This window comes from Neolamprologus multifasciatus, chromosome 15 (genome assembly GCF_963576455.1).
Source record: "Neolamprologus multifasciatus chromosome 15, fNeoMul1.2, whole genome shotgun sequence".
In the NCBI taxonomy this organism is placed as follows: Eukaryota; Metazoa; Chordata; class Actinopteri; order Cichliformes; family Cichlidae; genus Neolamprologus; species Neolamprologus multifasciatus.
In genome coordinates this window covers 5,427,944-5,453,694 of record NC_140453.1, presented here as the reverse complement: position 1 = coordinate 5,453,694, position 25,751 = coordinate 5,427,944, and the positions used below count along the sequence as shown (strand labels likewise).

Genomic DNA, 25,751 nt, shown 5'->3' with positions numbered 1-25,751 from the left:
GTTGGTTAAACAAAAAAAAAAGAAGGCACTGGTAGAAAATCTGCTGTGCTACAGTCTGATCCATGTGAAGAGTTTTTGAGTTTGATTGTAGGTTATGAAATCTCAGGGGAATGACACAGAGCTCAAAACACACACACACACAAACGCGCACACGTTGTTATGTCAGTCTTGTCACCGCTGTGTCACAGCAGTCTGTGGGTGCACTCTTCCAAATTTAACACATCTGTGTATATTTATTGCACTTCAGCGACTCAGGGTGTAGATACAGCCTCCCCCAAAACAGACACAGAGAAGCACACAGATTCAAAAACATGTCCACAGTGCACCTGTGGGACTCTTCACTCTGTCCCCAGAGGATCAGGACTCTGAGGAAAAGAGTCCTGTCACATTGTGACCAACTCATTGGCCTCAAGCTGTCTGAGCACACAGTCTCATGCATACATGCATACACACACACACACACACACGCACACACACTGCAGGACCTGGTTTAGTAGAGAGCACTATGTTGCCATGGTGACGAGGAGTGATGTCATAGCACTTACCCGAAAAAAAGGGGGCAGCGGGAATGTTTATTCTCTAAAACATCACTCTGGATCCTGTCGCTGTAAGAAAATTCAAAGCGCCAGTTATTTCTACCTTTTTGCAGTTAGCTCATGTTGTTCTGCGTCCGCTGCGGTGCTGAAGGATCATAATTAAAAGCTACATTTGAAGGATCATTCCAGCGCAGTGCTGAGGCCAGACTAGAAGGTCCTATCTTGATTTAACCCATAAACCTGCATAGTGTTTTTAGCTCCGTAGCAAAGAGAAGAAGCATCGCATCTCATTGAGGAACTGAGGCAGGATCACAGCATGGTGTCACCCGTGGGCGAGGGGAGAAGCAGCGAGCGATACGCGCACACGTGCACGTGCAGAGACATTAACCGCGCGGACGCACGCGCACTGCAAAGACGTACGCACACAGCGGGCATGCCTCGCAGGCATCACTGGCATTTGGATGGCTCTGGCACAATGAGAGCACAGTGAAAACCAGTAGCAGGCTCCCCGCCACACTGAGCATCGCAGTGGTCAGACTCAAACACTGAGGCAGGGTGTTCACTTGGAAAAAAACAGAACAAGAGGAAGAGTAATGTACAGAGTAAGCAAGAGAGAAGGATGTGCGAGTTTCTGAGTGCATGTATGCCTGTCTGTTTTTTGTTTTTTTCCATCGTGGTGTGAGGAGAGACAATGGCAGCTGATAGCCAGTATTTGTGCTGCCAAACCCAACAGGTAGACAAACTCTAATTGCCTGCCTAATCTGGGTAGTGGAGAGGCCAGGTGTAATGATGGCAACACGGTGAATAAACCTCTCCTCCACACTCTAATGGATGCTTGCTGCTCCTCTCCTGTCCTTTCAAACTCACTACTTCGCTGTTTTAACCCAAGGAAATGTTCTGAATAGCAAAGTGGATTTGAACCTTTGCTGTTAAAATTGAGACATTGTGTGAATAAAAAAAATCAGCAAATGTGCAAGGATGAAATGAGGGTCCGCCGTCACTGTAGCGCCAAACACAATGCCAGTATTTTTATCTATGAATGACCAGACTTCATTATTTCATGCAAATCACACCAGCATGTTTTTTTTTTGGTACTCACTGGCTCATGATCTGGTTTATGTGCGGGGTTAGGTAATAGCCTAACCTGTTATCCAGATACTGTAGTAATAGATGTTATTGGAATGACAGAAAATGAAAGTACTGTGATGTCATCATAGAGAATTATCATCCAACTCTACAGAATGTTAGTATTTGTTAGTATTTTTCAGCTCATTGTTTTGATTCTGTAGCCTATTTATTTCTCCGTGCCTCATGGAAGTGGGCACGCATTTGCTAACATGTTTATCACATTACTCCAAACATTGTTTATTTCCAGTTTTTAAATCAATTAATAATTGCAGCTTGGTTCTCATTCTTAAAAAATAAATAATCCGTGAATAAGATTGTCTGACAGCATGCCCTGTTTACAGCATTTATTCAATTTTTGGTCATAATTGCCGAGCTTTCAACAATGAGCTAATTTTAGAGGGCCACGGAGTCTTTAAAAGGCCCAACCTAATAAGAAGGATCGTGAGATTGCCTTGTTTCCAACAGTGTGATAATTTATCCAAGACTCTGGGGGGAGGACAAAAGGAATCTGACCTGGAGCTGGAGCAGTGAAACGGCTGCAGGATTCTCACCTCTTACCCATGCAAAAAATGGGGTTCAAAGAAATATAGCTGGACTCTGTTTCGTTTTCGTGAGATTGCTGGTGATTTCATCACTGCGAAACTCCAATGTGGCTTGACTCCATTCCAGCTGCGGCATTGTTTGGGCAGAATGACAGTGATTCGAAAATCATCAGGGAAGCACGACACGGTTTCATCATTGCTGAGAAGATTTTCACTCCTCAAATTGCTGGCTGTAAACTATTATAGGGAACAGTGCTACAAAACAGAGCTGGAGTCTGTTGATGATTTGGACTCGCACACGAACACACTTATACACATACACAGCACTCTAGGAGCTGGCGCGATTTGCCAGGTTTACTAATTAAACAAATTTACTTGGCCAGCACGCTTGGTGAGGAACCAGACTGTTTGATCCAACCTGCTAGATTTCCTGCCTTCCACACTTAGAAAAGACAGATGCACGCATAAACACGCTCAAGGATATCTGCAAATCTTCTTCCTCTTTTTTATTATTAATTGTTTGCACTCACCCAGACTCTAAAATACCTGTTGTAAAACAGGCAGGTATCTGTTTATTGGGTCATATTTGTGTTACATGGCCAGGCTCAGTGCTGCATCACCTTTGGGAGGGTTCTCTTGTAAATGCTCTAAATTATGGGGTGCTAGATTGAGACGGAGTGGCTGCACGACAAGGATAGGAGGGTAGGGAAGTAAAAAGCTGTGACGATTGATTCCGATGATGCAACTATGAATGTTAAAGTGATTTTAGCGGCGGAAAACATCTCAGAAAAATAGTTTTGTGATGGGAAAGCGAGGAGATGATGAAAATGTGACAGTGAAAGTAACAATGCTGTTTGGCTGTTGATTGTAATGCCAGTGCTGCTACTGCAGAGAGTGTATTAGGAGTGTAAGGATAGCTCATATGAAGATCCAGACTTTGTAGTTACAAAGAAATCTCTTCTCTCGGTTTTGTGATTTACAATGACCCACAATCATGTCTAAACACAAGCTTGGAATCAATCTAACTCCTGGCATCAAAGGCAACAGGAGTGCTTTACAAACTGTTGAACTGCTGGTTTGCTTTTGTTTTATATACATATATATAGAAATATCATGTCTTACTTTTCTCCTCTGCATGTTTATTTTGTAACTGTTTTATTCAATCCAGTTGAACATCGGTTGCTGCGCTGATTGTGAACTGTGTCTTAGATTTCACTGGACTAATCCCTTGTGAGGCCTAATCTGCCTGATCTTCATGCATTCAGAGTGGATGTGCAAACAGAACTCTTACTCTGTAGTTTACTGCATGGTCTACATTCCTTAGTCTTTTTAGTACCTGGACTTGTTTAGCTAATAAAGGCTGTCATTAACTATTTAGAATTTGCTTGTCCGCTCATTGCATTGTTCATCGTTTGCCATCGCTTGATAGCATTAAACCTTCTCACTGCTGTCCTTCGTGGTGGTTTTGCATAGAGTACATGTTCAGACTGTCTAGTCCCAGCCGTTAGACATTACTGTTGCTAATATCCGCATGGTGCTTCCATAAAAGCTGTGTATGTTGCTGAGATGCCGCTTCATTGCCATCGCAACTTGCTCATTCGCTTCCCCCTCCATTCCTTTTTCGCCACAACTTTCCCCAAGTTGACTATTTTCTCTTACCCCGCCTGCTGACTTTCTAGAGCCCCATATCAGTCCCTCCTTTGTTTTTCTCTTTCTTAGTTCCCCCCAACCTGACAGTCCCACGGGGCAAGTCTCCCCTGGTGGCCCGCGAGGGTGACACAGTGGAGCTGGAGTGCCTTGTTTCAGGGAAGCCCAAGCCGATCATCCTATGGTCGCGAGCGGATAAGGAAGCGCCCATGCCAGACGGCAGCATGCAGATGGAGAGCTACGACGGCGTGCTGCGTATTGTTAATGTGTCCAGGGAGATGACGGGCTCGTACCGCTGCCAGACCAGCCAGTATAATGGGTTCAACGTGAAGCCCCGGGAGGCCATAGTGGAGCTGATTGTACAATGTGAGTTGACAGACTGTGGGTATTTTCTATATGTGTCTAAATTTGTGGGGAAATGCATTTTGTGGTACAACTTGTAGCAGTGAAATGTGTTTGCACATGTGGTGCACCATTTGTTACTGTGATGTATTTTCTTTTGTATACCGTGTAATTATTCTAGTCCAGTGTGACCAGAATAGAACATTCACCCATTTCTTTTCATTTGCACCCATCCAGTTTCTTTCTGAAGGCTGTAAAATTAGTCTAGTCCCCTGGTACCCTCCGTCAGGTCTAAGAGGAAACTGCTCGGACTCCGCCTCCCACACTGAGGACTTTATCTGCTGAGTGCGAGCTGAGCAGAACTAATATTTACTGAGACACAAAGCTCTTGATGCCGATGCCCCCATTTGAAAGGGCCTGGATGTGTGTTTGTGTGATGACCTGAAGACTGTGTGCCACCACCATTCATTGACACCCCTTTACCCTCCTTTAACACATGACATTCAGCATTAGCTTAAGAGCTAATTAGTGACCGGCTAATTTGTTCCCACTGGTATTCATTTCGTCTTCATCCAAATGGAATATTTTGGATGAGCACCAGGAATTGAAAGAAGTGTCACTCGCTGAAGATTCGGGGAGGTTTTTCTCCACCAAAGAAAGAGGGGGAGATGGATAAGAAGGAAATGAAAGCCATCCATGCTGGGCGCTTACCAGTCGCTGGCAAGTTATCATAGGAAATGGATAAACTCTCATGGCTTCCATTGTTTTCTCCATGGCCCACTTAGTTAATCCATACATTCTTCTGTTTCAAATAATGCATTCACTCCTTTACCTAAAAGGAACCTGAGCAGCAACACAGCTGTTTTAAAGCACATTGTGAAATATATCACACTGAATTTGGTGCATATATCAAGTATTGTCAACACTGGACTTGCCAAAGATAAAACTAGAGAAGTATACCGAAGCAACTACTGATATTTTGCTTGAAGAGGAAGTTCAGCAGCTGTTTTCTTAGCGCCACACTTTACCCTCAGTTCTTTAAGAGTTTTATTGTACTTTCTCTGTGGCGTTCACATTTCAGCTTAGCTGTTACCCGCTTGTCTGTATTAAGACAGTTAATGAAGTTTTGATGCGCTTTGAAGAAGACCGTCTTAAATTTGGGGCTGAATTGATAAAGATTATGCAGCAATGACAGCTCGTATCAAAGGTTAGTGGCTTTCCTACAAGCCCAAGTCTGACACCGAAAAGTAAACAACGGATTTAAACTCTGAGATGCTTTTTATTAATTAGCAGCATTCACTGGATCTGCTGTCTCACGCAAGGGCAGTGTTTTGGAACCAAATAAATAGTTGAATCCAAAATTCAACAAGCAAAGCCAGGTATTTTATTTATTTGTTATTCATTTATTAATGGTTCAAAAATGGATAATGCAGCTTTTCTCTCTCACCAGAAATCAGCTTATGGCAAATAAGCTGAAGCTTTCTGGTCAACATGACAGAATTAATTCTTTCTGCTTTTGCTTCACATTCAAATGTTACAACTTCATCCGCAAATCAGTAACTACTTAAAAACTCTGACACATTTAAATTTGATCTGTTTAAGTTGGGTTAGTGTTTTTGCCAATAATACTTTTAAATAGTATGCATGAAATTAAGCAAAATACATGTCACTGTAAAAGATGCAGACATAACCTAAAACATACAGTCTGCTGGCTGTACCTGGGCCACAGTCTTTAACACTGTGGGTTATTAAAGTAAATAAGATGCCACTGTCATGACCAGAGTTTATCAACAAAATCAAGACAAAGGTGTGTTTTACCACTGTAATGAAAAAAAATTACAAATATGTAAATCCTTGTTTGTAATAATAATTAAAATGCCAAAACTGTTACAGTGCAATCATAAAGCTATCTCATAAGTAAAACAAGTAATATACATGCGACAGGCACACGGAGGGTTGTGTTTTTTTTTTTGTTTTTTTTTTTTTTTGCCTGTCCCATTTGGTTCTTTAGCCGTCAGAATTGTTGTCTGAAGACCAACAAGGATACCCAATGGATTTATTTTGCCAAATGGATCATCATGGCATTGCCGTATTGGTCCATTTGATCGACCTTTGTTTTTATTATTTATTTTATTTTATTTTCAGTTGTTACAGACGGGACAGACATGAGTGAGGGATAGGAAAGGGAGAAAGAAAGAGGAAGGAAAAGAAAAACAGAAGGGGAGAGGGACAGTGAGAAAGGGGGGAAAAAAAAAATATCTCCGGGATCACCTGTTGAGAGAAAAAGAATAGAAAACAAGCAAAAAAAACAAAACAAAACAAAGCAACATACTATACACAACACCATCGCATTAATCTACCTAAGTGTAAACAGCAGTAAACACTAAATATTGAATGTTGTTGTGCAGCACGCAGGACAGACAGCGCACAATGTGCTTTGAAGTAGCAGCCAAGAAAGGTGTGATTTAAGTCTACAAACAGTGAACACCTGTGTGCACACCTGTGTGGATCGGCGCGCTTGTATTCAAATGGTTTCCCCATGTAATGGTCTGCAAGAGGATGTAGAGAGCCATAGCCCTGTCCCTCAGGGCATGAAGCAGGCATGGAGGAGATCCAGGCCCCAGACATCCAGAGGTCCCAGAGTGCAAGAGCCCAAGGAGGACCACCGGAGGGGCATCCGTGCCACCTTCATGGGAAGGGCTGAGGATACCCAGGCTGAGGATAAACACGGAGGTTTTTTTCAATGCAGCACTTGTTTTAAGACCAATTTCACCTGGCTACAGTCAGCAACCTCCAGGAACGCTCACTAACCACATGGTTGACAATATACACATGCATGACCAACACGTTCTCACTCCCAAAGCATAACATTTTACGCTAGGTGACAAATTGTCAACATATTACGTTTTCGGCTACCCACCACGTTCCTAAATGACGACCTCGGAAAAATGAGGAAATATGAGAACCGTATGGACTCAATCTACACATGTTCACTCTTTTTCTTCAAATCGCTTAGAAACACGCCATTTAACATCATTAAAGTCCTGGTTAAGGTCAAGAAAAAGGTTATGGTTAGGGCTAGGGATAAGGTTAGGTTTAGGGCTGGAATACAGGGCTGGAACGTCTATTGCACTGGATTTCGCCCATAACCCGCTGCGTATCATAACAACGCCGAAGGTCTCCTTTCGCGTTACTCAGGAACGCCGCGGGACGTGACAAAACGTCGGCATGTTACGCCTCGGGAGTGAGAACGGGCTGGCATGACTAAGGCCTAAAATTATGAACAGAACAGGTAAAAGAGACGTTTCACTGCACTGAATCAGTAACTCGCCAGCTGTCTGGGATGACCGATCTCAAGGCAAGACCCAGGGTTCTAGAGTAGGCCCCAGTTAAGTCCAATATGATAAAGTTAAAGATATTAAAAAATACATTAAAAGCTTTGCCACTATTTTTAACATAACAAGTGGAAGTTCTATAGCCTCTGAATGACCCCATCTCAGAGTCGAGGTCAGTATCACACATGCTTTCAGGCAGTATTTCTCACCTCTGACATCCAACCATGAAAGGTCATCTCTTATCACAAGCCGCTGCTGCTTTCTCCCCTCTGTATGTGCAACTGTGGCAGAGGGGTCACTTGCAGAGAGTGACTGTTGTTAGGGACACTCGGATGGAGAAGACATGCCTCAAGAGGCAAGGAGGGGGAAACCGAGACTCCGAGACCTCAGCTTAAAGACACACATGCCTTTAAATCTAGTCCTTCTCAAACATGGATTTGCCTTGGCATGGAGTTGCGTCATCGACACACGCAGTATGAGACTCGCAGTGAAGCGCATCAATTCACTCCAGATAATACTATCTGTTCCTTTCAACACAATTTATTCTGAGAATGCAATTATCTCTCATTATCTAGTATTATTTTAATAAAGTACCTCTCTGATGCTACAGTTCTTGATGTCATACAACACTTTCATCTGTTCTCCATCTTCAAAGGAGAACACATAATGAAGAGACTTATTAGGGCTTCGGTATTGATAAATCAATCTGCCATGATCCTGCTTCAGAGCTTGTTCTGTTTGTCAGTCTTTTTACTTATTAATAGTTGGCATCAAAGCCTAAGTTTAAAAAGCACAAACAATCTGCATTTGAACTGTTAGATTGCTTTGACACACTTTGAGCATATTGGGGAAACGCGTCCACCCTGTGTACACCCCTCAGTGCACGCTGCGGATTGCATTTGCCAAATACATGGACCTTTGATCGTCTTTCTCCACTTAAGAATTTACTTTATTAACACGGTCTGGTCTGGCTTTTGTTGTTTCCTCCATGCGCCTGTCGGTATGCCCCCTCCCTTCTTTCACTTGGCCTGTCTCATGGTGTGTAAGCACAAGCCAATCCCTCTGAGATGCTTTTCTCGCCTGCATTTCCAGGTCCCAGCGTGAGCCACCCGCCTTTGGTGGTGAGCCATGTGCAAAGCCGCGTTTAGTAACTTGATCAAGGGACCGAGGTACAGTCCTCTGAAGCAAAGAGCATTAGAGGCGTGAAGAAATGACTCTGGCAAGTCAACAGCTTTGATATGTAAAAACCTGCATCTGTTGGCTGGCAGAGGCGACGCCAGGAGGAGAGGTAGAGGGAATGGGAGACGTTTGCCTTTAGAGTCGACGCTCTAATAGAATTGCAAACGCCAAATCCCAAGCTGTGACACCCTAATGTTCTTAGTCAAACTGACTTGGCATGGTCCAGGGACTTGAGAGAGAGGAAGTGAAGAAGCAAAAAGAAATGGAGAACGAGGAGGTACAGAGTGGTCTTCTGTCCTAGATACCACTGTCTGTCAGAGTGAGTTATCAAGTTCTACTTCGGCCCAGATGCACAGGAATCTTTTATACAGGCTTCCCTTCTGTTGCTCCTTGCGTTGCCCATGACACCTGCCTGATGCAACCGTGCAGTAGTCCCCCTGAGCAAGCACCTGACTGTCTGACATACATCAAAAAGACACAGTGGGATAAAGAAGTTACAGCCTGGGCAAAAGTAATGAGCAGAATTACACGATTATTGTTTTTAATTAATTTTCCTTTCTGCATCAAGAAGGGCTGCAATGCCGGCCCCTGAGGCCCACTCTAATGTGAATCATTTTAGAGCGACTCACATTAGCCTAACGCCAACTTAACACCAGCAGATTAATCTTTTGCATTACAGCAGTGCTCACACCACGCATTTGGGGATGAAATTTTAATAACCCTTTTTGTGGAACAATATTGAATTGATCAGGCGCATCGAATCCGCACCAGAAAAGGTCAGTGAATATGTAGGTTGTAAACAGAAGCCTTTGACAGAATAATTTATAACTTGGTTACTGAGTGAGCTAAACCTATTAGTGGATCACCAGGCCACTCGTCACGCTAAAAAATCTACATTGATTATCATTAATTGTATATTTAGGTTCATAAATTATCCCTATGTTTTAATAACAATATGCTAATGCAGATGGTGCGCAAGTTCATTTTGTGATTGCAGCAGCTGTAGCATGAGGGAAGGAAGGCATACTGATGCAGAGAAGCGTCCCCTACATTATTCAACACAGAGGCTCATTATAAATCAGGGTTATCATTTTATATTCCATATATATCTGTTTAACTTCCTAATGAATGCTTTTTTGTTCTATCAAGACTTCATATTGAAGAATACTATGCTACAAAGGTTATTCTCCCACAAGAACGCTTTTCGTTGCATCTGAGCCAGAGGCTTTTGTTTTGCTTTTATACGCCCACGTGCAGCTGCTGAAGTTGTATAAACTGTCACATTATTCTGAATTGAACGCTGGTATGTCACATGTAAGTTCAAACAATAAATGCAGGGAGGTATCTACTCCACTACTGTAAGTAAATATTCTGCTTTTAACATCACAAACATCTATATCAATGAAGGATAACAATACATTTTAACCTTTCTGGAAACTGGCTCCTTACAAAAAATGGTGTCTGAACAGATTCAGCAACATTTTTTCACATTTTCAGTGTTGAAATCTTTTCAACACATTGCCTTTCTAATGTCTCAGATACTGTTATTTAAATCACGGCCTATGGAGATCGAATATGATGTGTTATATGAAAGCAAAGACTTAATCTAATGACCTAAAACTAATCCAATGTATTAGGCATTTGTTTTTTACCCATTTTTTCCCCTGCACTGGTTAAAAAAAAAAACTATAGGACTATTTCACTATAGAAACACTATATACACTATAGAAAAGGGCAAATCTTCAGTGCCGTCTTCACTCAGGCCCACCGCTGTGCATGCAAAACGGCAAGACAAAAAAAGGATTTGTTTTCCATGCAGCGCCTTCACCGTCATATATATATGTGTATATATATATATATGTATATATATACAGTGGGGCAAAAAAGTATTTAGTCAGGCACCGATTGTGCAAGTTCCCCCACTTAAAATGATGACAGAGGTCAGTAATTTGCACCAGAGGTACACTTCAACTGTGAGAGACAGAATGTGAAAAAAAAAAATCCATGAATTCACATGGTAGGATTTATAAAGAATTTATTCGTAAATCAGGGTGGAAAATAAGTATTTGCTCACCTCAAACAAGGAAAATCCCTGGCTCTCACAGACCTGTAACGTCTTCTGTAAGAAGCTTTTCTGTCCCCCACTCGTTACCTGTATGAATGGCACCTGTTTGACCTCATCATCTGTATAAAAGACACCTGTCCACAGCCTCAACCAGTCAGACTCCAAACTCCGCCATGGCCAAGACCAAAGAGCTTTTGAAGGACACCAGGAAAAGAATTGTAGACCTGCACCAGACTGGGAAGAGTGAATCTACAATAGGCAAGCAGCTTGGTGTGAAAAAATCAACTGTGGGAGCAATCATCAGAAAATGGAAGACATACAAGACCACTGATAATCTCCCTCGATCTGGGGCTCCACGCAAGATCTCATCCCGTGGGGTCAAAATGATCATGAGAACGGTGAGCAAAGATCCCGGAACCACACGGGGGGACCTGGTGAATGACCTGCAGAGAGCTGGGACCAAAGTAACAAAGGTCACCATCAGTAACACACTACAACGGCAGGGAATCAAATCCCGCAGTGCCAGACGTGTTCCGCTGCTGAAGCCAGTGCATGTCCAGGCCCGTCTGAAGTTTGCCAGAGAGCACATGGATGATACAGCAGAGGATTGGGAGAATGTCATGTGGTCAGATGAAACCAAAGTAGAACTTTTTGGTATAAACTCAACTCGTCGTGTTTGGAGGAAGAAGAATACTGAGTTGCATCCCAAGAACACCATACCTACTGTGAAGCATGGGGGTGGAAACATCATGCTATGGGGCTGTTTTTCTGCCAAGGGGACAGGACGACTGATCCGTGTTAAGGACAGAATGAATGGGGCCAAGTATCGTGAGATTTTGAGCCAAAACCTCCTTCCATCAGTGAGAACTTTGAAGATGAAACGAGGCTGGGTCTTCCAACATGACAATGATCCAAAACACACCGCCCGGGCAACAAAGGAGTGGCTCCGTAAGAAGCATTTGAAAGTCCTGGAGTGGCCTAGCCAGTCTCCAGACCTCAACCCCATAGAAAATCTGTGGCGGGAGTTGAAAGTCCGTGTTGCTCTGCGACAGCCCCAAAACATCACTGCTCTTGAGAAGATCTGCATGGAGGAATGGGCCAAAATACCAGCTACTGTGTGTGCAAACCTGGTAAAGACCTATAGTAAACGTTTGACCTCTGTTATTGCCAACAAAGGTTATGTTACAAAGTATTGAGTTGTATTTTTGTTATTGACCAAATACTTATTTTCCACCCTGATTTACGAATAAATTCGTTACAAATCCTACCATGTGAATTCATGGATTTTTTTTTCACATTCTGTCTCTCACAGTTGAAGTGTACCTCTGGTGCAAATTACTGACCTCTGTCATCATTTTAAGTGGGGGAACTTGCACAATCGGTGGCTGACTAAATACTTTTTTGCCCCACTGTATATATATATATATCTATCTGTGGTGCCTTCTGATACAGAAAAATAAAACAAGAAACAAACACAATCCACAGCCGCAGCAGTCAGTCTGTCGAATTACACCAAGTTGAAACAATTTAAAATTCAGTGACGTGTCGGGTCCTTTGCCCGCAGCCAGAAATCCACTTGGCAAAGCAGCAGCTCGGTACTCTGTCCACAAGTTTGCGTCACACCCTAATAAATGTGGGTCAGTGGCGGTGAAGTCCACTACTCTCACAGGAACGCAATGTTTCCCACCATTCTAACAGACGTTTAGTGGGACCCGCTACAAGCTTTCATAGGAAGGAATTAAAAACACCAACTTGCCCAGCTTGGACCAGGCACTCACAGCTTCAGGTTCGCTAGAGGATAGCTAATTGCCCACACCTGAGCTTATGAATGGGCAAAAACCAGCTCCGCCCTCCAGGGGCGGCTCCCAGACTCAGGTCTCACCTGTCACATTCGGTTGCTAATGGTTTGCATTTGCAGTGAATGTGCAGCACAAACTGGAAATTGAGAATGTTCTCCTTTAAATTACAAGTTGTGCTTATCAATCATTCTCTGTTTCCAGTTTGCATTCCACTTTATTAAGTCTCACTGCCAACCAGCTGGGAGTTAGCAAGTGTTTACAGCCATTTCTATCTGCATGTTGCATGCAAACAAATGGTAACCAAGGCATCACAAGGAATCTTTTAGGGTAACACCTCTTTGGGACTGATTTCACCTAGCCAGCAACCTCCAACAATGACTCACCAATTCAATAATACATATTTATCCCTAGTGACCAGATATTGCCAGAAGGTTGCCAGCTGGTATCTAGTCCTGTGTGACTGGGGCCTAACATATCAGTAATATCTGAGCAGTTAGCGCTTGCGATGTCACATAATCCTCTCCTGGTTTGTCTAGTTTGTCTATGCTTAAATTGCAATAAATTTAGATGTGCTATTAAGACCTATATTAGTAGCATAATGAGAGCACAACAGTGGTGTGTGTGTGTGTGTGCGTGTTAACCCAAGTAAACACAAAATGCAGTTTCAAAATTGGGACAACTGGCAATGAATCTTTTACAGCACTGTGGAGAAATTTTGGCCCACTTATCCATGCAGAATTGTTGTAATTCAGCCGCATCAGAGAGTTTTAGAGCATGAACTGCCTTTTTAGGGTCATGCCACAGCATCTCAATCAGATTCAGGTCAGGACTTTGACTAGGCCACTCCAAAGTCTTCATTTTGTTTTTCTTAAGCCATTCAGAGGTGGTCTTCCTGTTGTGTTTTGGATCCTTGTCCTGGTGCAGAACCTGAGTGTGCTTCAGCTTGAGGTCCCAGACGGATGGCCGAACATTCTCCTTCAAGATGTTTTGGTAGACGCCAAAATTCATGGCTCCATTTACCACGGCAAGTCTTCCAGGTCCCGAGACAGCTAAACAGACCCAGACCATCACATTACCACCACCATATTTTACTGCTGGTATGATGTTCCTTTTCCAGGTGTAACGGCACTCAGACCTTCCAGAAAGTTCAGCTTTTGTCTCATCAGTCCACAGAATATTTTCCTAAAAGTTTCTGGCATCATCAAGATGTTTTTTTAGGCAAATGTGAGACATTTTTGGTCAGCAGTGGTTTTCTCCTTCAATTCTTCTCTTGCTCAGTCTCTTTCTTGTTGTTGAATCATGAACTCTGGCCTTAACTGAGACATGTGAAGCCTGCGGTGCTTTAATGTTGTTCGGGGTTCTTTTGTGACCTCCTGGATGAGTTGTTGATGTGCTCTTGGAGTAATTTTGATAGGCTGGTCACTCCTGGGAAGTTTCACCACTATTCGAGGTTTTTCTCAATTTGTGGATAATGGCACTCGCTGTGGTTCACTGGAGTTCCAAAGTCTTAGAAATGCTTTGTAACCTTTTCCAGACCGATGGCTGTCAGTGACTTTGTTTCTCAGGTGATCCTTTAGGTCATAGCATGTTGTGTTGCTTTTTGAGCTCTTTTCGCTTGCTTCACTTTGTCAAACAGGTTCTATTTGAGTAATTTCTTTATTCAACAGGTCTGCCAGTAATCAGGCCTGAGCATGTTTAGTGAAACTGAATTCAGCTTTTCATAAAATGTGGTTACAGTTACTTCATGTTTTATCAACAGGGGCAATTACTTTTTCACAAAGACCGAGGTAAGTCTGGATAACATTTAACCTTTAATCGAAGAAATCAGCATTTAAAAACTGCATTTTGAATTTACTTGGGTTATCTTTGTCTAATATTTAGTGTGATGATCTGAAACATGGTGTGTTTGTGTGACAAATACGAAAAACTTGGAAATCAAGTAAAGGGGCAAACACTTTTTTACACCACGCTATATGTACCTCAGTAGCAGAGAGAACACTCAGCATTTTAACATTTTTCCCTGTTTTTGATCTCGCATAATGTAGATTTCCACAACTTTTTTCCACTGACTTTGGTCAGCCTATCAAGACTGAGAAGCAACAGCTCCTTTTTTATTGGGGGTAAAATCATGAAACATTGACTTTTGGTGATGGTCTTAACTAGTTTTACATTGAACACCCGAGAATCAGATGTTAGTATGCAGATACAAATCCGATAATACCAACATAACTGTGGTTTTATCTCAGGTTAATAAGTGCAGTGGAAATTAACACTATACACCATTCACTTTAGCAACCAAGTCAATATCATTTTACCATTCCTGTACTGAAAACCAGTTTTTATTTGTTTGTGCTGGTCAATCGTTATTGGAGAATCCATAATGTTGTTAATATCTACTTTTTGGGGGGAGGAACTTAGACTAATAATGTCACAGATTTTGTCTGGGGCATTCCTTATGCTGCCTTAAGTGCCTTTTTTTGTTTTCTTTGAAGTACATTTTAAAAGCTCACGTTGCCTCATTTAATTCGAATTTTGAATGAAAGATTTGCAATTGTATCATTGTATGGGTACTTTAACTTTAAAATAGCTGCCCTGAGGGATTACTGTCAGACAAGAAAATAGATGAAAGAAAAATAGGGACCAAATAAACGTCTGACACTTCCCCACTCGAAACAGGCAGAAGAAAAATGGAATCCATTTTGATTGAAGCTCAAGTTTATTGTTAACCAGTCAAGCGGACGGTATTTCAGAAACGTAGGTGGACACAATACACCTCAGCTTCCCATGCACAAAACAAACATGCACACCCCTTCCTCTCGGTACACGTGAGTCTTTATTCAGGCCTCCTCCCCGTAGATGTCCGTGCTCATGGACCACGGGGACAAGACCTGAGCGCTCCTAAATGTTGTTTTTCTTCACATTACTGTCAAGGTACCCACTAGTGACTGATGATGGATTGCACTTCAGCTAGCGCTCAGGGTTTTCCCCATTCCTGCGACTTACTGCAACTCTGAGCACACGTCACCCTCACTGCTACGCTAACCACGGCGAGCACTGCTCAGGGAATATCACAAAGGACCTTTCTGCTCCTTTCTCCTCGAGTTCGCCGGGCAGCTGTTTCACAGGAAATGCACAGGGGATGATGAGGCATGTGCCCTTGTTTAAAGGATGTTTTGGTTATATAAGAGATTTTCCCCTTTCTTTTTTCTTTATTTGCTGCATCTTCATTTGTCTCTCTGTGTGAGTGGAACTGCACTTACTGCAATTTGGTCTAGTGCCACTCAGGGAGGCTGCGGAGCTAACTGTGATTCACTGCACCACACAAACCTACAATTTTAATGTGATAAGTAGAATTCCAGACCTTTTTTGGAGTCAGAGATAAGCCTTTTGGGTTTGGGTAAAAGCCCAGGCAATGCTCAATTGAAGAAGGAATTGATTGCTGCTTCATTCAGAGGTGATGAAAACCACTTTACTCTCCGTGAACAAAATCAGATGAAGGAGACATACTTGTATCTCTACTTCCATTAAGTCCAAACCTCTTGAAAGATCTGTTTACTCTTCCTATCACCTAGTGTTATGAGGGGTTTTTTTTGTTATTTTTACATTTCAGCCGCTCATTATCTGATCTAATGGTGTGTCATTAATCATTGTGGCTCATGAGTGAATAGCAGGATGCTGTGTGTTGAGGGATAATTAGCATGAATGGCGAGAATGGAAAATCCCACTTTGGACCGTTTTATGCCAGTGTGTTATTTTGCATTCACTGTGATGTTTACATCCCACGTTTCCCTGTACACTTGACTGGCCTCGTAGACGTGCCCCTGCTTTAAGATCCTGGGGTGAAACAAACTCAATTAAGTGCAAAAGCGGAGAAAAAAAGGTTCTGCTGAAAACACATTCAACGTTCAAACCGTCAAAATAAAGCCTCAGAATTTTGCACAACCTATGAAAAAAAAATGGCTGATTAAGGTTGTGGATAATGACGTTAATACTGTTATCAAATTATATCCTGTAAATTTTAATACACTGTTCATTTAATTGCATTCCCCTATCAAATATGGAAGGCTCAGTAATTAGATTATATTACCGAGTGTGAATAATGTCGAAGATTATGCTGCAGATTACAGTTTCAATCAGGTAATCAGTGATCTGTAACAGACTACATTTTGAAAAACAGCAACCCCGGCCTTGGCTATAGCTACCGCCTCTCCTTTACTCCATTAGGAATTATGCAAATTTCAGGCAATTAAGGGGCTCCATGTCATTCTGCCTCTGCTCCTCCATATTCTTGTTGTTTTTCAAGCCCCGCCGTGACTTTTGTCAAGCATCTGTATGAGCGTGTCAGGAGCAGAGACGCTTAAAATGGGGAAATTATTCATAACCTTTTCAGTGCTTCCACACACAAGTGCTTACACCCATTTTGTTCACCCAAAAAAAAAACCCTCCACACGTGTCACCGTGCACACAGTCTGGCAAAACATCACCCACACATATTAAACTTTTGCAGATTCAAGTTCGGGGTTGCAGCAAGGTCGTTTAGCTCCTGACTTCGCTCACTGAAACGTGGCTAAATTATTTACCACTGTGTACTCTGCGTTGGGGGGGATGAGGTAAAGCCTGTCAGTTACTCAAATAAGTTATTAATTTTACTTTCTGAAAGTTTGAGGTGTGTTTTATCATCCAGATAACCAATTTTCTGTGAAGTTCAACTGGTTTTTGTTTCAAAAGTTGTCCCAGTCTTTTTGCAAAATTGATCTTCTGGCAGCTATTACCGGTCTCTCCACAATTGTTTTCATTTTTCATCTGTTGGTGAAGTGTATTGAATTTGCAGTTTAGTTTGTGTTCTACAGTTTGCTTAAATATCACCTTTTTTTCTCTCTCTGTGCTGCTTCACTTGCTACATTTATATTATAATACCTGTTTTTTTTCTAATTTAAAAAAACATCTTTTCAGCTTTGTCATTTGTAGATCGTCAGTGAACATCAACTACATCGCTTGAAATCATTGTGCGTGTGTTTTTACATTTTAAAAAATGTCCTTGTTTGTGTTTTTAAATATGCAAGGTTATATTCATGTCATATGTATCACCTTTTCTTTATTCCAGGTGTTTGTCCTTGCTCTCACTTTGGTGCCCTAACCTCACTCTTCTTGTCTTTATTCATCCAAAGTATTTTTCTTTTCATCCTTGACACACTTTTCTGTCCTTGTCAAATATCTGTGAACTCTCCTGAGCTTTTGTGTCTCCTGCTCAGACCCTCCAACAGTGGAGCCTGTTTTCATGGAGATGCGTCAGGGTCTCGGAAGGCCCGTAGTGATGACCTGCAGAGTGCTGCGAGCCCACCCCTCCCGTGTGTTGCGCTTCGAGTGGCTTCTCTCTAACCGGCTGCTCCACGCGGGAGCTTTTGACGCCCAGCGAGATGAGACAGAGTACACCATCCGCAGCCTAAATCGTGATGGCTGGGGCGAGTACACCTGTAATGTCATCAATGAGGCTGGAGCAGGCAAATGCACTTTCCAGGTTACAGGTAAAAAAAAGAAAAGTGCTTTCCATTTCATTTCATATTTCCTTTTTTATTCTTCTAGAATCTGTTTCTGCTTGGTTTAGTTACTTTTCCTCTTTATGTTAGCTTTTCTACATTTGTTTGACACATGGTGAACGAACAATGATTCGTCACTGTGTCTAATATTGTTAGTATAGTTCCAGTACAAAATGTATACTGCATGCTTATCTGTGTAATACATACTATTACAGGGTCAAAGGAGCTTACAAAGAAAAGCGTCTGGACTTCTTTAAGTTGCTTGAAGACGTTTCACCTCTCATCCGAGAAGCTTCTTCAGTTCTAAGGTCAAATGGTGGAGAGTCCCAGATTTAAACCTAGTGGGAGTGTCCCCCCACAGAGGGACAAAAGGACCCCCTGATGATCCTCTAATTGCCTGAGCCAAGGTGTGAAACTGGGTGTGGGTCCCAATCAGCCAGAGTTTCGGGTGAGTTCATTGTGAAAAATGGCCCCACCTTATCATGCAAATTCCTGAGGTCAGATGGCCCAGGATGTGAGTGGGCGTTAAGGCGTCTGGGAGAACTGAAGAAGCTTCTCGGATGAGAGGTGAAACGTCTTCAAGTAACTTAAAGAAGTCCAGACGCTTTTCTTTGCAAGCTCCTTTGACTACAATGACCTGGATGACTGAGAACCTTCACAGACACTTTTACAGGGTAGCATTTTTTTTTTAAAATGAACGCATAAAACTAAAATAGAAATTTGCAACATTTGGCTCTGATGAATTAAACAGAAACTCATTAACTACTTCCATTCGCAGTCGAGCCAGAAACTGATAGATGTGAAACACAAATTCAGAAATTCCTTTAAAAAAAGTTCCATAGTTGCTGCTTCTTTATATAACTAGAATACAAGAAGTTGGTAAGCAGCTGGAGAGCAATTTAGAGACAGGTTCCTTCACACCTGTGCAAATATGTTGTTATTAAAAACTCAATGCAATCTGTGGGCAATGTCCACCAGTTGCATGGAGATTGCCATACTATTTTTAGTTTTGTGTGACTGAACCATAACGTGGCAACACAATTAGTTTAGAAGCTGTGGATAAAAATTCTTGGTGGTCTTTTCCTTCCATTGTAGTCAAAGTGGAAACTTTTGAGTGTGTGTTTTTAACAGATAATTTTGTCAGTGTTGTTGTTTTTTTTTTTTACCTTTTCCCAGCATGTAGTCACACTTAAATAGTAAGCAGGAGTATGCAATGTGAGAAACAGCACAAGTCATTTTCAAAATGAAGATCCCTCACTTCACACACTTCACACATTTTTTTTTTCAGCTGAATAACTGCTATTGCCAGCAGATTGCATCAACTGTAGCTGGATAGCCACAGCTACTTTAGCTTCCTGACATGTACGAAAATGCTAGATGTCATTTTAATATTCCAGGCAAATATGGGCTACATATGCTAAACGGTTGAAGCTTTGAACGTGCAAGATTAATTCTTTTTGTTGGGATTTCAAAGAGTACGTTTCAATTTTAACATTACAAGGGAAAAAAAGGTTTTTAGTGTTAGGATGCATATAAATGTGATCAAATCTCACAGGGATACTGGTTAGAATTAGATACAAATCCAAGAGTTTCAGAAAACCTAAGTAAACAAAAAACTAACCTTTTATTAAGTTGTGTGTAGAAGTTGAAGGTATTTTTTTAAGATCCAGAAGGAATCAAACTGCAAAGCTAAAACCTCCAGGAATTAACAGGCTAGACACTAAGGAGGAGCACAGCGATGGTACACAGATACAGTGACAAAGACAAAAGAGAGCCAGGGCTGTATATTCTCACAAACAGACACCAAGGGCCAATCAAGGGAAGTGAATACAGCTGTGTAAACCCAGACACAGGTGTACACAATCAAGACAGTCAACAGATAGAAAGTATAATTCAAAAGAAGGCACAAGAGAGCGAGTTACAAAAAATAAATAAACAGGAAATCCAGTCCACATGATACACAGAACATTGCAGATGCTAGAAGGTTAAACCAATATACAAAGAAAACACAAGTAATGAAAGGTAAATAACAATCTCTATAAATACTAACCAATAACTATAATTTTAAAAACAAAAGAAAAAACCCTCAAAATACTGGAATGATTTATGTTAAGAAACAGGAATCAAAGCACAAACTTACATTAGTCACAAACAAGGAGCAACAATGAAGCCCAACCAATAACAGCAAATCAAACAAGGATTGAAAACTGAAATCCTACACTACTGCAGTTTAAATGATGTTGCTGAGCGGAGATTTCCCTCATCTGAAGCAAGAGGATGTAGCTGACATTAAGCTACTCTTTCCACACCTGCTTTTTTTGCCAGAAGTATTCACTCGTCTGCCTTTACATGCATATGAATCCACCCTTTGTAGATATAATGCCTTCATCTATCTGGAAAGGCTTTCCACAAGCTTTAGGGGTGTGTTTGTGAGAATTTTTTAACCATTATTCTAGAAGTGCATTTGTGAGGTCAGACACTGATGCTGGATCAGAAGGTTAGGCTCACAGTCTCCACTCTAATTTGTCCCAAAGGTTGTTAATCAGTTTGAGCTCAATACTCTGTGCAGGCCAGTCAAGTTCTTCCACACTTATCCATGTCTTTAAGAACCTTTCTTTGTGTACTCATGTTGGAAAAGTAAGGGGTATGCAAGGAAATTTCACAACTTTGTTGTGCATGTGGCATCCCGTCGAAACTACGCTAGAATTCGCTGAGCGACCTGAGAGCGACCCACTTTTTCACAAATATTTTTAGAACCAGTTTGCTAGCCATTTGATTTTATACACCAGTAGCCATGCAGGAACAACTGAATTCAATTATTTGAATAGGTGAATGAATACTTTTGGAAATACAGTATAGTATCACATGCTAGTTAGCAAGTAAAGTTGGCTAATAGCAGCAGTGTTAAAGTTTGTCTTTCTCGTAGCTAAAAGGAACAAAATGATTGCCCAGCTCTGTATCCCAGAAATATTTTTCTTACCCTCCTGCTTACTGTTTCAACATGTAGAGAAATTTAAAGCTACACAGACCTCAAATGACCAGCGCTATAGTTGCTAAACTAGGAGTAGCTAAGCTAGGAGTAGCTAAACTAGGAGTAGCTAAGCTAGGAGTAGCTAAGCTAGGAGCGATTTTGTGTTTGTTTGTTTTTTCTTTTGTTTCTTTTTTTACTGGTCATTTATTTTAAGTTACTTACTTCAACTCTTTCTCTCTCACAGAAACATAATTCTATACTGGTATTAGTGCTATAAGCCTGGCTGTCACTGTGTTTGATCCAGATAGCTGCATTTAATAACAGTCATTTAGCCTTTATTCTTTTACCATACGTTGGCATGTCAACAGAAGATGTTTTAGTACGCAATTCAATTGATAATTAAAGGGTTGTTTTGACAGATGCAATTGGCTGAACAAAAAGCTTAGAAGGCCTTGTCTCATATTGTTTTGGGGTGTGTGTCTGCCTCTTTATATGATAGACAATTTATATAACGAAGACTAAAGGGAAAGATAAATCATAGATTGCCGATCTGAATTAGGCATGTCCATTATGTCAGGTCTTTCTTTTACCTTCTTTCATCTGTTTTTGTTACATTTTTTTCCCTCCATTGTGAGATCCAAATGATCGTCTCCCAGTCTTTTGTTATGACAGGACAAAATTAGTTTGGCTACACTGAGAGTCCTCAGGAACTTTGGCCAAGGTTTCAATCTCCCAGACCTCCTATTAGAGACGGGAGCTGCAGGGTCACAGGAGGAGTATTTGTCACTTTGATCCTCTGGCACTTAGGTCGCTCTTCTCTTTGATAGTGTCTATTTCTCTCTATCTCTTTCTGCGTTCTAATCATACCTTGGCTGCACTTGATTTTTTTTATAGCCTTTAGTTCTCTCTGTGTCCATTTCCTTTCCACATTCTTCATCTTTCTCATTTTCAAACTCCACTCTCTCATCCTCCTTTCCAGCTTGACCCCCCCCCCCCACACACACACACACACACACACACACACACACACACACACACACAGTGCGTGCCATAAATCCCCTTCCTGGGGAAACAGGTAGAACAGAGAGACAGAAGCAGCTAGTTCCCTCCAGCCATTTGTTTTTCTCAGCAGGGCTGGGGTTTCGCCTTCTATTGCTCATGCTCCCTCCCTCTTCCTACTTCCACTCCCTTTCATCCTCTATCCCTCCTTCCCTCCCTCGCCCTCTATTGCTCCATTCCTCCCGCCCAGTGCTCCAGATTCCCACCATCTGGACTCAGTGGTTGCCAAAGGTATGGAGGCTCTTTTAGTAACTCCCTGAGTACAGGAGTATGGTGCAGAAAATCCACTTTGGTTCATTGCATCATCTATGAAACCTGCCATGCCTCAGTCTCCTAATTCCAGCTCTCGATAGTTAAAATTTTTAATTTTATTCTAAAACTAAAATGGCATGAAATCAGGCAATACCCTGCAGTAGAAGAAGTGCATATCAGCTCCTGTCTGCGACTTGTGAGACTGTTTCTCGACAAGATTTGCAAAATATTGGTGTAGCTCATGTAATTAGATGGCACCTTGGTTTAAACTCACTTTACCAAGACAGGTAGACAAGCCAGTAGACGTTCTCCCATCGCTCTATGTCTGACGTCCTCTCAGGCTGTGCTAGCGTGTGAAAAGTATGAGTTGGGAGTTTTGGCCCACAGTCCTTGGATTTCGGATTCAGTCAACATGTGAGCGGCATACATGTTACCATGCCGACAGACACATGCAAACACACCATAGTTAGGCAGCAGGCCATTATTAGCCCATAAATTCTGTCGCCTGGAAAAGTGTATTGTGCCAAAGGAGAGTGTGTGTGCATATGCATGGATGCCCATGTGCCAAGCCATGGGGACATCTGTGGGAACAGTGAGTTGGCTCTAATGGCCAAGTTGGCCATTAAATTATGCCTGGGGACAGACCCCTCAGAGGAATGTAATGTGTACCACTGAGCTTTGGCTCGGGCTCTCTGTCGTGGGAACCCTGAGTTGTTAGCAAATGCTCAAATCACGCTCCTCAGAGCAAGTAAATGTTCACTGATCATAGAGTTTTGAGTAAAGATGCACATGGCTCCTGTGACATTACTGTTGGTGTGTAAAGTCCTGCTGTAAATTCTCAAACAGAGAATTTCTCCGCCATAAGCATCAACTCGACTTGACAAGCCGGATCTGATACTCAGATCATGGGATGCTTCACCTTCTGTTTTTTTGTTGTTGTTTTTTTAACATAGGCTGACCATAATAAACAAAATAAGCATTGCTCTGTATTCATTAAGGTGTGAAACTAGCATTTCAGTCTAATACATCCTCAGGAAAGTGTTTAGTTTGGTCACAAAGGGAGTCATGATCTGTTTTCCTGCGTAATCTTTTTGCAACCACAGGAGTCTCCCCCTACTGGCCAGTAAAAGGAATGTAGGTTTAAGACTCTTTTATATTAGCTTAACTTTTCAGGCATAAAGGTGTGCCCATCTTTAATGTGATCTGTGACAGTATCTGAGTGAAACACTGACAAGCTTAGTATTTAGAAAAATATTATAGCAGTTAATTCACTTATTCTATTGTAGAGTTTACAAAGACAGAACAATGGTGAATGTTTTGTTTATAATAGTTTTAATAAATGTAATATCCTACATATCCTTCAGTAGTCCCCAAATTGAGCATTTCTTTCAAAGGCCATGCCTCCAGTTTGTATTGGCATATTTTTAAGACTCAGTCTAGAAAAAACGGTTAACCTGATGATTATTATTGATCATTATTTGAGCCTTTTTAGCTATGGGGGAAGAGCAGGGTGCTGCAGCATTAAGAAAGAAATCTGGGATATTTTTAAAGCCTATAGTGCTTTTAAAGGAGGGCAATTGAGGTCTGCTACTTGTTTTCAGGATTTAAGATACATAGAAAGTTTTATTTAGTCAAGGGGGAAATCTATCAAGAGTAGCATTTATTTATTATAGTCATATGATATGAAATATATGATGATAATGAATCTTTTTACCTAAAATCTTCCAATGCTTCCTTCAGAGCCATACAAAACTTTATACAGCTAATTTCACAGGCATGACTGATCGAATCTTTAAGTGTAAAATGACTGGAGAGTTCCAACATATGTCCAATCTCTGCACAGGCAACAAAGTCTGCATAAAATTGCCCAGCACATGTCTTTTCTCTCCATTGACCAGTACAAACAATGCAAACTGCAGTACTATAATTCTGTTGGATTTCCGAAATTTACAAAGAAAAAACAAGCAGTGTTTCTCATTTCTCTGCCGCCTTCCCGCTTAAGCCCCATTTCTGGCAGCCAGTTGTAAATTAGAAGAGAGGAACAATTAAATTCTCAGGGACAATGTTCAGATAGACATTGTCTGCATTGTGTGAGTGTGCCTGTGAAATGAATTCAGATTCCACATAATGCTGTGCTTGTATGGTTCCAGTATCCTTCTTTTTCAGTCATTCAGTCATTGTTCCTAATGCTGCAGAAACTCTGTGCCAATAGTGCGAAAGTTAGCTGCAGTGCGATTTGCTGTCATAAGAAAATGTTTTTCCTTTTATTGTGAAACACTTACTCTCACATTTTTCTGTCTGTGTTGCATTTTCTGCATTCAGGCTATTTTCATATTTTATTTTTTGATCTATCATCTGTTTTCAGTAATGTTTATTTCATTTTTATTTATTCAGCTTTTCTTTTTGAGATGTGTCTTAAACAGGCCCCTTGGGCCTCCTGCTAAGTTACTATCTGGTGCTTTTGTGTGATATTTTTGTCTCTTTTATTTTTTATGTTTTCAAATAAAAGCAAAAGCTAAACTGATTTTGCTTTCATACCTGCACTCTTCTCTGAGTCAGGGATTTATAAACCTTATCGTCTTTGGTCTCCAGCACAGATTTGTGCCTTACCTTCGGTGGTTTTAAGTAACTCGTCTGCCTGCCTTTTAAAGTCTGTGCCCAGTTCACCTGGCTTGAACTGCAACCCTGCAGTACATGGAGGATGAGTCTGAATAGTTCATGCAGCTCAAGGAGACATGCTGACACTGATGGATCCTGTTGGTCATAATGCCTAACAGTATATAGTCAGAGTGAAAAGCATCTGAATAATGTTATCTGTGATCAGACTGAAAGTCTGTCAGGCTTGAAGGACAGATGCCGTCTGTTCGGGTCTTTTTTTTTTCTGCTTTCTTTATTTTGTATTTTCTGGCCTATTTTTGTAGTTCTGCTTCTTTTATATCAGCACAATATCTCAACATTAGTCACTCTAGAGCAGCCTTCAGTTTACACGGACCAAGAAGGATGAAATCGGAAGTCACTGGGCTTTTTAATATCAGCAACGATTAAAACGTTTATCCTTTTTTGTACTGAACCGATTAGTCGAGGAGGAAGGAAGACTGTAAATGTAGAAGTGACTCATTGCGAGTTCTGTGCTGTTTCCCTTAAGGAAAAAGAGATGCAAAGAGATTTATTTTGCGTTCCCATAAGGGCACCACGTGATCACCGCCGCCCTATAATACCTTTGTCTGTTAGCAGTTCCTGCTTTGGTGTTATTTGTTTGTCTCGGCCAGCTGTGCGTCCATATGTAAGCCTACTTCCTGCCAAATAAAAAGAAGAGCAAAAAATGCCCAGAATCTTATAGGAATTGCTTAGCATATGAC

The 25,751-nt window shown here is 41.4% G+C and overlaps 1 protein-coding gene across 9 annotated transcripts in view; it reads left to right on the top strand.

Annotated features, from left to right (window-relative positions):
- Positions 1 to 25,751, top strand: part of LOC146501387 (MAM domain-containing glycosylphosphatidylinositol anchor protein 2) — a 221,727-nt gene that overhangs the window by 143,669 nt on the left and 52,307 nt on the right. For 6 of the 9 annotated variants that reach the window (XR_014869519.1, XR_014869520.1, XM_085133641.1 and 3 more), the window contains 2 exons: positions 3,899 to 4,219; positions 17,826 to 18,098. Coding sequence is in view for 7 of the 9 variants with exons in the window: in XM_085133641.1 (XP_084989767.1) it covers positions 3,899 to 4,219; positions 17,826 to 18,098 (594 nt within the window). In the remaining 2 variants the exon portion in view is untranslated. The remainder of the gene's footprint in view (positions 1 to 3,898; positions 4,220 to 17,825; positions 18,099 to 25,751) is intronic. The other 3 variants (XM_085133646.1, XM_085133644.1, XM_085133645.1) reach the window with 1 other exon arrangement.